Source organism: Dunckerocampus dactyliophorus, chromosome 13 (assembly GCF_027744805.1).
Source record: "Dunckerocampus dactyliophorus isolate RoL2022-P2 chromosome 13, RoL_Ddac_1.1, whole genome shotgun sequence".
Taxonomy (NCBI): domain Eukaryota; kingdom Metazoa; phylum Chordata; class Actinopteri; order Syngnathiformes; family Syngnathidae; genus Dunckerocampus; species Dunckerocampus dactyliophorus.
Window position 1 is genome coordinate 2146117 of NC_072831.1, and position 11875 is coordinate 2157991.

General features: G+C 39.5%; 1 protein-coding gene across 3 annotated transcripts in view; it reads right to left on the minus strand.

Annotated features, from left to right (window-relative positions):
• rmnd1 (required for meiotic nuclear division 1 homolog) overlaps positions 1-11875 on the minus strand; it is a 28304-nt gene extending 16429 nt beyond the window's left edge. The window contains exons 1-10 of one of the 3 annotated variants that reach the window (XR_008573505.1): positions 10980-11875; positions 10804-10909; positions 10654-10744; positions 10467-10506; positions 8335-8435; positions 7481-7587; positions 5857-5921; positions 5683-5759; positions 735-855; positions 539-655 (exon numbers count right to left, since the gene is read on the minus strand). Coding sequence is in view for 2 of the 3 variants with exons in the window: in XM_054797158.1 (XP_054653133.1) it covers positions 539-655; positions 735-855; positions 5683-5759; positions 5857-5921; positions 7481-7587; positions 8335-8435; positions 10467-10506; positions 10654-10744; positions 10804-10909; positions 10980-11396 (1242 nt within the window). In the remaining variant the exon portion in view is untranslated. The remainder of the gene's footprint in view (positions 1-538; positions 656-734; positions 856-5682; positions 5760-5856; positions 5922-7480; positions 7588-8334; positions 8436-10466; positions 10507-10653; positions 10745-10803; positions 10910-10979) is intronic. The other 2 variants (XM_054797158.1, XM_054797159.1) reach the window with 2 other exon arrangements.

The following is an 11875-nucleotide window of genomic DNA, read 5'->3' on the forward strand; positions in this document are numbered from 1 at the left end:
GAAACTTTCCTCATGCTAAGCCGTATGAGTATATTATTTCCTATTTTCTCTTATTACTTCTAATATACTGGGTAATAGGAGTGCAAAAGTGATGATATATTATATATTTATTTAACGCATTTATTTATTATATATTTATATATATTTCATGTCTAGAAGGCCCTAATAACGTTAAAAACTGTATTTAGAAGGTCATAAACAGTTGTTGTTTTTTTAAGACTTATGGCTTATTATGTCTACTATATAGGGTAATAGAAGTGCAAAAGTGATTATAGGGGTGTTATTTCATGTCTAGAAGGCCCTAATAATATTAAAAACTGTATTTAGAAGGTCATGAACAGTTTTTTAATGTTTTATGTCTTATTATGTCTACTATATTGGGTAATAGGAGTGCAAAAGTGACTATAGGGGTGTTATTTCATGTCTAGAGGGCTCTAAAAATGTTAAAAAGTGTAAGGAATCTACTGCCAACAGCTGCAATACCCCTCCCCCACCACATATATATCGCGGTCCTGCGGGAAAGCTGATGAGCGCTCACTTCAATGGTGATGAGGATGACGATCATCCACTCCAACCTCAGGCTGTGCTTCTCGTTCAGGTGGCTCCTCATCAGGTCAGTCAGCTGAGTGCAATGCTCCAGCTTCTCATTCACTACCTGTAAAGTGCAGAAGATGCCCAGTAAAACATGAGTAACAGTTCTTATTGTTGCTGGAGAGGCGGCGTGGTTGCAGTACGTTGACCCTGCGGTTGATGCTGAGGAACTGGCAGGTCTTGTCGTAGAGTTTCTCCAGGTTCTCCCGGTCCCAGTAGAAGTCGGGCGTGAGGAGGAGGTCGGATCTCAGGTTGATACAGTGTCTGTGGCAGGAACCGAAAGGCCTTACAGTAAGTCCAATTCAGGGTTTGAGCAAGTACTGTCAGTACAGTGATGCCTTGGTTAACGTCATTAATCCCGTCCAGAAAGTCCAACTCAAACCAAAACGGACTCTAACCAAAGCAAATTTTCCCATAGAAAAGTAACCAAAGACAATTTGTTGACAATAATTATAGTTTTACATGCAGAAAATGATGCTAAAATAATTACAAATGAATGGACAACTGAACATTTAATATCACTCTTACCTAGTTTTTAACTGCTTCAGCACTAATGGCACACAAAAAAAACACAAATCTATGCCGAGAGGTCTGTTAAAGGCTTTTTAACTCATTCAATCACAACCAGTTTTGAAAAGGAAACCTCTATGACAACCCCCACCTTATGACTGGTCTTTCAAGGCTCACAGAAAATTGTGTTCTATGGCTATAAAAACATGGAACCTACCAAAAGACAGATAAGACTCCCGTCTCTGATCAGGAAGAAAGTTAGTTTGTCCCTTTTTCCGTTCTTTAGTAATCAGCTTTTTGACATAGAAGTTTCAGGCAAATACCAGTTTCCCACTAAAAAAGGGAGATACATTTAGAGTATAACTTTCACTTTGACACAATTTTTTTTCTTTTGTGACAGCTCATATATCTGAACAACTATACCACAACACAAACAACACAAATAAATGCTCGTTTCAAATCAAAATAACAATTTATTTACAAATGCAACACCATGAACTATTTACAATTTTCCCATTTCGAACTGAACTATGTGAGTTAGAACTGAACTATGCATGTGAATGCGTTAAAATTTGCCTAAATGTGTAACTTTTTTTTCTGTGTGGCTCTTGGAGATGAATAAAGTATCTATCTATTTACCAGCTGACTTTATGCAAGGGCTTCCTCTTCCTGTCATTGGTGTTTCTCCTTCATCTCATGATCCCGGCCAAGCTCTTATCAAATGCACTTCTGACACCTAGTGGCCATTTTTATGGCATGAAGATTGCTCTCAAACCTAATCCATTGGTGAGGAGTTGCATCAGCACCTCCTTTAGCCTCTCGGGCAAAAAATCCCCGTGTAAAAATGTATAAATAAATTGCTGGGATCGGGCATTCGGGTTTATAAAACCGTAGGTTTTTAGTATTGAATGCGTTAACATGCACTTTTTCACATTCGAATAACAATGCCACGTAACGTGACATAAGTTAAATTGACACACTTCATAGATAAATAACCAAGAATGACATTTTGTTGGGGAAAACCCCCCACAAAACCATCAGTGAACAAAATAACACAAAAAACATAATCTGATGCAACCACAATTAGCACAAATATAAATTTAAAAAAAACAAAAAACAAAATATCAACATTCTAGATAAACATGTACCTTTCCATTTAATATAGAAAATGGGCGGAAAAAAACAACCGCTGGTGACAGTGACGTTGTGCAAGCGCGCCAGCGAGAATGCCTTATAAGGTGTGGTGATGTGTGCTATATTTGACTGCCTGCCGCTAGCATGCTACAGTAAGTTTGAATGCTTGTGTGTTGTTGTCGGAACCAGAAATGACTGTTGTGGATGTAAAATGAGACAGACGGAAGCGCCGAGTGTCACCCTTCGATGCGCCGCTGAGCCGCTCCGTAACATTTACATACTTCTGAAATGACGACGGTCTTCTGTTTAAGCCGTAAAATTCTTGTCTTGGTACGGACCAATGCCTTTCCCTTTTGTGTGGTCAGTGTATTTTGTTACGTTGTGTATCTCTGTGGCAGCACAAAACTGATATGAACAAGGGCTGTCATGAGATTTCGCCTTGGGCGCATGATCCGAGATGGCTGTGTGAACCAACGGGATGCTAAGCAAGCAGGCGAACGCAAACGAAGGCCAGATTTTAGAAAAACATTTTGGATGTTAACCAAAATACGTACCAACCGGGGCCCACGTTAACCAAGGTGCCACTGTACATTTTTTTGGTGTCATTTCCCGCATCCAAGAAGTGACCAAATCTTCAACATACACCCCAATTACAATCAAGATCTGACCTTGCAGACTCCAGTTCAGAGGAAAAGTGCACTTTTTTGGGAATTTTGTCCACCATCATCATTATGTGAGACATATACACACATCTTTGTCTTTTCTGTGTGTTCTAAAGCTATGAAACCAGCAAAGAGGCCAAAGAGGCGAGTAATTATTGCACGTAATGGGACACACCTATTCCACTATTAAAACACCTCCAAAAAGCTCCAACAAGGTTTTATGGTTTTCTATCCATGCTGTGATCATGCAGTAAGAGGTACGTACATTCATGATAACACTACTGTAATACTTACAGTATTTTGCTCATATGAAGTATTAGCGGAACATCCTTTCTGGGTGCATTGATTTCACATAGCAACATAGCTTGCGTCAACTTTTCCAAACTCAAAAACAAAAACACAGCAGCAGCCGTAGCGCCGGCTCCAATATGTAGCGTTACCTTTCACGAGTGGCCTGAGGCATTGTCAGTGAGTGTGCGATGCGGCTAGCCGCCTAGTAGCTAGCTGGTGTGGTGTGGCGAGGTGTCACTACGCCAGTAACGTAATTCTTGGGCGTAACATTGTTAACAACAACCAGATGATGCAATGTCAGCAGACATTGGGTGTGAATGCTGAAAAGCTGAAGCGAGACTGAAAGCTTTGAAAAGGTAAGAAAATCAAAATTTTGAATGAACATAGCAGCCGTTCAGAAGCTGAACCCGACTGAAATGCTGTGGAAATGTTCTAAAATATGCAATGAACGTAAGAGGAGGTTGGTAGTTTGAGCTACTCTCCCAGCTGAGCAATACAACTTTTTCCAAAGGTGCCAGAATAGGTGTAGCAGCACCTGAGGGATTCAGTAGTAGAAAATGTGAAACACCAGCATGAGTGGGCGTTTAAATGGGGTGGCAGTTAGAAATCAAAGTTATCAACCAGAATGTCATGTTCCGCTGTGACTCAGGTTTGGCTGCTATGTTTTCTTTTCTTTCTCTTTTCTTTTTACTTCTTCATTGTACCTTTGTTTTGACATTGTATTTCTTGTTTAGATTCTGGTGACTCCCATTTTTGGCGGAGCTACGAGACATGCCGCAGCAGCCCATCATCAGTATCATCATCGTCATCATCTGCATTTTAAGCCCACCCCGCGTAGACGCCAAGCCACGTGCCTTCTCTTCACCCCTGGATTATGCTAGTTTGTGTTTGGCTTTCCATGGAGCCATCCAGTCCAGCTGGTGATTTCCTTTGCGGCACGTCCTGTAGCTCCGTCTTGTTTTCCTTAGCCTTAATTCCTTTTGTCTATTTTTTTCGTGGTGCCTTTTTTCGTTTTATGCATATGTGCTGCTGTTATTATTAAAAACTATTTCAGCACCTACCTTTCGTCCTCTGCATTCTGGGATCCTAAGTCTAGTAACCATGACACCACGTCACACACAAATTACATAGGTGGTGGTGAATGGAAAAAGTGACATCCATCTGTAATATAATTTTCCACATGCCAACACATACATGGGACTTGAACCTACAACTTTTGGGTTGGGAACTAAGTGCACTTACTACCTTAGCCATGTTACTGCTGTAGATTCAGCAGACTGATTCTGTAATAGTATATGTAAAACGAAAGTTCACCAGCAGAGGGCGCCATTTAAATTGCCCATTCCTTGGCAATGGGAAATTTTGAAAATTCTGAATTGGAAGCACACTTGTCCTGAGTGAGCTAAACATTTTGATGTTGGATTTGTTTGAATTGGTTCATAAATGGAGGAGGAGTAAGCGGGCAAAAAATGAGGCGGGATAAGAAGTAGGAAGAAGAAGCGGAAGAATGAATAGATGAAAAATGGTGCACAATTTTATATGTGTGAATGCTTTCACAGTAATAATAACAATGTCACTGTAGCTTGGTTAATATGCAGGTCACATTATGTAAATGGGGCAATCTTGCCACTTTTTGGAGGATTGTCCGGAAGGCTTTACAGGCAAAATAGGCGGGTCCAATTATGTGCATTCTTAGCTGCCTCTTTTTTTTTTTTTTTTTTTTTTTTTTAGCTTTATTATATCTTTTGAACTCAAAGAAAAGAGAAAGACATCTGTGTTCGTGTCTCACATAAGGATTGTGGATGATGGGCAAAATTCCCAAAAAAGTGCACTTTTTCTTTAGAAACGTGGTAAATTGTCAGACTGCCCATCAACGTTTGTTACAATCCCTCGCCAACACATCATACGGCATACGCTAAACTGGTTCGCAATATATCATTGTCCAGATGTCTAGTAGCCATCCTTTGCCTAGATTTGGGCTCATTTGGTCAAAGTCCCTGAGAGGAGTTTGTGAAAATATCATCCCTGGTTGAGGAACATCAGGACCATCCCAAACCAAAATGGCCTATGTCCTGATTGTTTGCCAACATGAGTTGTTGAGACTTTTTTGTGCATCCTGTCATGACAGACGTCTCCACCAAATTTGGTGAAATTTGTGGAAGGGGATTGAGTGAGTGAGTTTTGGGGTATTGTGTTCGGGACCCCTGCAAGGGCCTGATTCGATTTAAGCCCGTTCCCTGCAAATGTTGGCCTCCGCCAATTCTGTGTAGAACTTTTATGCATAGAATTTCTAGCCGCGGTGCAAAGTTTGGACACCCCTGCTTTGGGCAGACCATTTCATGAAATTAGGGGTTGAAAAGGAAGCAAATCCGTAAATGGATACAACAATGGATGCAACAGGCAGCCAATCTGCTGTCAATGATTCAATCAATAGCCAATCAATCAGTAAGTGGATTATACGTGCTGGAAATAGACACAGCGCTAACTGCCTTACCTTAAAGTGAATAGCTCGCCAATCTTCTGCATCACTTCTGCTGACGACAACTTGACTCTCTGGCCTGACTTCAGTGTCTGGGAGGGGGAAAATACACACACACACACACACACGCACACATCAGTGCTGTCATTACACGTCACATGGTTGAGAATGTGTTGTGAATGTGTGTACCTCAGGGATAGATTGAATTGACTCTACAAAGTTATCTAATGACACCTCCCATATGGCCAGCTTCACTATAAGACACAAAATCAACAAGACGTCAGTCACTTCACACATGCACGCTTAAAGGACACATCATTAAGCACACCTCGAGCTCACGGGTTGAGGGACAAGTAGAGAGAGAGAGAGAGAGAGAGAGAGAGAGAGAGAGAGAGTCAGCACATTGTGGCTGAAAATCAGACTTTTCTACCTCAAAATTAAGGCACAACTATAACAACAATAACAATAGATATGCACCCCCCCAAAACGCTGCTCATTTGGACTGACTGTTGTAATGCAGCCCCTTTCCCCTCAACCAGCATCGCTTTGCTGATTTGTATTTGATCTATTCTTTCTTGTGTTGTCTTTCTTTTCTTGGGAGAATGAACAGAATAAGAATTTCATTGCATAGTATAACTGCTGTTTTACTGTGCATATGACAATAAAACTCTTGAATCTTGTAGTTTGCTCATAGAGCCCACGCCACAAGTCCGGCCCGAGGGCCATCTGCGGACCGTGGCTAATTTGTCATTGCTTCACTGCAGAAACAAAATAAAATAAAAAAAAAAATAAAAAACCTAAAAAATAAGTAGTAAAAATGTAACTACCGGTAGTAAAAAAAAAAAAAAATCGTCAAACATCCTCAATATGACAACAGTGTTGTGCATTTTTAAGGCCCTAGTACTAAAACACTGGTCATAGATCCTAGAGTCAAAGATCCTCTACAGTAAATGACAAGAGTGTTCTCCTGTTTTTAAGTAGCTACTGAAAAACAAAAAACCTTGTGAAAGATCCTCAATATGACAGGAGCACTCTGCTGTTTTTAAGGCCCTATTATATATTATATATATATTATTATAGTCAAAGATTCCCTGTAACAGGAGTGTGCTGCTGCTTAAAAGTAGCTACTGCAACAACAACAACAAAAATGATCAAAGATCCTTAATATAACAAGAGAACTCTTTTAAGGCCGCCCCACTACAAAAATGCTAGTCACAGAACCTCCATATGACGGGAGCGTAGTGCTGTTTTTAAGGACATACTGCCAGTCAAAGATCCTCTGTATTACAGAAACTCTGCAGTTTTTAAGTACCTACTGCAAAAAATAAAAAATAAAAAAACTTGTTAAAGAGCCCCTATTTGACAGGAGAACTCTGGTGTTTTTAAGGACATTCTGCATAAAAAAATGCTAGTCAAAGATCCTGTATATTACATGAACATTTTGCTATTTTTAAAAGGGACCCCCCACAAAAATGGGAGTCAAACAATCCTGTATACGACAGGAGGACGCTGCTGTTTTTAACTACTTACTGCAAAAAAAAACAAAAAAAAACTTGTCAAAGATCCCCTATATTACAGGAGCAATCCGTTTTTTTCTCTCTCACTTGTAATGACATACCGCAAAACAAACAAACAAAAGCAACCCGACTCAAAGATGGTGTATATGACAGGAGCACTGTGCTGTTTTTTAAAAAGGGCAGTATGTAAAGGTAAAAGGTCAATCATGGCAGGGTGTGATGTCGTTCCTGGGCCATTTGGGGTGCATGAGATGGACAGATGCCGGTGTACCGAATGAAGTGATGGCACAGCTCACCTGACAAACACAAAGCATTGGAAAATGCAAATTTCTCCAAGATGGCTTCATGTGGGTCCATGTTGTTACACAATACAAAGTTCCCACGCTCCAATTTGGAGTTTCCCCTGAGGAGGAAGTTAAAAGCATAGCTTTATACAGTATGTAGACAGAGTAAAGATTAGGTGTGCACCATAATCACAGGGAATTAGGATGTCATACCGATGAATCCGATAACATTAGAAATAGCTTAGATAACCGATAACATTTTCTTTTTTCAAAAAACGCTGCAAGGAGGCGAGATGACCAGCACTGTACGGGTGAGCAAATCAAGCGCTCCATTTTTCTACTGCCAATGACGTGAAAGGCCTGTTGCAACTTCCCCTGAGCTCACATGTAAACAAATATTCACTTTTAGAAGGACGTTGTATGAAATGTTCCGCAATTAGGGTAAAAATTTTTTTTTAAAAACACAAAAAAACCCATGGAGCATGCAAAAAAACCTTATCAGCCACCTGAAAAACGTCAGCGCCACGGCGCTTCAAAAATGTAAAAGGTTGGCCAGAGACCTTCGTGGCGTCACACTGGCTGCTCGGACTGTGTGCCAGACTACAGTGCACCTTGCTGGGCCACGCCAGGTGTTCTCCTGATAGTAGTAATAATGGCATGATATTTGGTTAGGACAAATCAACAAATCCTAATTGATTCCAGTCCTTCTTACCTCCAGGTGTGCACAGACTACACTTAAATCTACATTTTTAAAAAAGGAGATATAAAAAAAGTTATCGTATCGGTTATGAAAACAAAATGAAAAAAGCTATCTTGCATCTCTAGTATAGATTTATGTGTGTCAGAATGTAAGTCGGTGGACTTGCTCTCCAAAGGTGTAGTTGATCTCTTCGTTTTCCCAGTGCACCAATGCCACTTCATACGGCTGACTTTCATGACGCTCCAATATCCTCAACACCTTTTTCATCTAAAGCAAAGACAACACAACGTATTCACACTTCTTACTAGACCAAAATATTATGCATTTCTCAAAGCTTTCCGTTGAAGGTCTACCTTGGGAAATTTCTTGGCAACATTTTTAAACAGCATTGCAATTTAAAGTAAAAAGTAAAAAGCATTTTTGTTCAATGAAAAAATAATTTATGTGTCAAATTTTTTTTTAAAATCTCCCATGTGTGAAAAATTGTTTCTTTTACACTTTGGTGATAAATAAAAAAAGAAGACACATAAATTATTATCATCATCATCATATTATTATCATTGAACAAAAAACATTCATGGTAAATATTGACTATGTACATTAACTATAATACTTTCATATATTTTAATATGCAGACAATAATTTCATACCAATAAAGGGAAGTATTCCCTACATTTTCAGTTAATTTGCATTAAATCGGCTTTTTACTGTACAAGATAATGCATAAAAAAACTGTTTAAAAAACGTTTACAAATCCAAACTAGCTTGCATTCTTTTTTAAGTGTATTTATATTTTATTTACACACACCGTGGTGTAAAAAAGTGTTTGCCCCTTCCTGTTTTCTTATTTTTTTGCATGTTTGTCACACTTAATGTTTCAGATCATCAAACTAATTTTAATATTGGTCAATGACAACACAACATGCAGTTTTTATATAACATTTCTTATTCTTAAAGGGAGAAAAAAATCCAAAGCTCCATGGTCCTGTGTGAAAAAGTGATTGCCCCCTAAACCTAATAAGTGGTTGGTCCCCCTTAGCAGCAACAACTGCAATCAAGCGTTTGTGATAACTTGCAATGAGTCTCTTACAGCGCTGTGGGGAAATTTTGCAGAATTGTTGTCATTCAGCCACATTGGAGGCTTTTCCTTTTTAAGGTCATGCCACAGCATCTCAATAGGATTCAGGTCAGGACTTGGACTAGACCACTCCAAAGTCTTCATCCATTCAGAGGTGGACTTGCTGGTGTGTTTTGGATCATTGTCCTGCTGCAGAACCCAAGTTGCTTTCAGCTTGAGATCACCAACATATGGCCGGACATTCTCCTTCAGCAGAATTCATGCTTCCATTTATCACAGCAAGTCTTCCAAGTCTGCCATGTAGGACGTTTTTGCCCAGTGTCTTTCTTATGGTGGAGTCACTGACACGGACCTTTTGTGACCACTTGGATGAGCCATTGCTGCGCTTTTGGGGTCATTTTTGTTGGCCGGCCACTCCTGGGAAGGTTCACCACTGTTCCATGTTTTGGCCATTTGTGGATAATAGCTCTCACTGTGGTTGGCTGGAGTCCAAAAGCTTATAACCTTTTCCCACACTGAAAGATCTCAATTCATCTCAGTTAAATTATGTTTTAACGGGGGGCAATCACTGTTTCACCCAGTGTCATGTAGGTTTTGATTTTTTTTCTCCCTTAATAACAAAATGTTTCATTTAAAAACTGCATTTTGTATTCAGGTGTGTTGTCATTGACTAATATTTACATTTGTTTGATGATCTGAAACATTTAAGTGTGACAAACATGCAAAAAATAAGGTATCAGGAAGGAGGCAGTTTTTCACACCACTGTGTACATATACACACACACACACACACGCACACACACACACACACACACACATATACATATACATACATATATACATATATATACATACACATATATATACACATATATATAGACACATATATATATACACATATATATATATACACAGTATATATACAGTATACATACATACATACATACATATATATACACATATACATACACATACATATATACATACATACACATATACATATATACACATATATATACAGTATGCATATACATATATATATATATACAGTATATATACATATACATACATATATATATATATACATATATATAACGATGATGACCTTAATGATGTTGATGATACAAATAAAAAGCCATACAATAAATACAATTATGGCATTTATAATTTTTTTACTTTAATTACAGTGAATAGCAATGAAGATGATTCATTTTAATTACCATTTTGTCTGCAACGTTCCAGAAAACCACCGATCCTTCCCTAGAAAACAGCACAAGACACTCTCAGCAAGTGTCATCGGATCAGAACTCATAAAAAATGACAGCCATTGATAAATATTTTATATTAATTTGTGTTGATGCAGTAACACAAATTAGTGCTGTAACATTCTAATTATTGTGAGTCCACCTGAAGAAGAAGATGAGCGCCCTGTCGTCTGGTCTGGAGGCCACATCAGTGCTGATCACCAACACATTGGACGCGTCTGACATGTGAAGAACTAGTGAATAGAACTCCCAAAGTTTTATTTGCAACTGGCACGTATTCATGTGGGAGTACCTCGCGGAAACTCCACCTCGTGGAAGCCGTGTCCTGTCAGGTCCAGGCTGAGCGTCGGCAGATTGTACTGGTCTGCTGTTGCAAAGGCAATACACTGCATCATGTCCTGTGGAGCAAAACACACATGTGAATAGAATAGTAAGTCAACATCAAGTGGAAAGTCCAGGCGGCCTCACCATGTCTTCATTCTGAGAGGGCTGATTGGCCCTGGACGGTTGTTTAGTCCTCGGCCCTTTAGGAACTCTCTTCCCAAGCCCTGTCACTTGTTTCAAACTGGGTTTTAAGACGGGCTTGACAAGATCTGACGAATAAAAACGCGTCTGTTCACTTCTGCAGTCCAAGTCTGTGAAAAAGTTCATGTCTGGACTTTTAAATCCTCTTAAAACACGAGAAAGAGCACACCTTGAAGGTTCCTGAGGTGTGTTTGAGGTCCACCTATGCAGGCCAGCGTAGCATGAGTACGTCCTGGCTTTAAATTCATATTTGTATGCTTGACTGGAGTGAGGGAAACAAGCTGAAGCAAAGACGTAGACTGGTTTCCTGTCCGCTGGCTGCTGAGCGCCCAGTTTAGCCCAAAGAGACCGCAGAAGCATTTTATCCTAGGCGGTTGCTTACACACTACCTAGGACACAAATGCACCATGAGGCGTTCACGTGCCACAACTATGTCGCTCTATACATACATCGGCGACTAGCAATACATATAATTGAAACATAGAGTGAATTAGTAAACAAGCTGGTTCAAAATTAGCTACCCTTTGCAGTTTGCCGGTTATAATTAATTCTGTAAGTCACACTTACATTAATACGAACAGCGCTCGCTTTTTGTGAAAAGGTAGCTTAGTGGTAACTGCTAACAGCTAGCTCGCCAATAACGTCGATGCACAAACAAAAATTCGAACAGAAAAAATTACATTTGCGCGCAAAAAAAAGTAAAACATGAAATTCGTGAGTTAACTTCCATCTTGAAGAGCAGAGAATTTATTTTTGCCAATAAAGTTTTATTCAAGAGATTACTTCCTGGTTGTCATGTCAAACCCCAAGCTTTGCCTGGCAGGTAGAACGTTAACAAA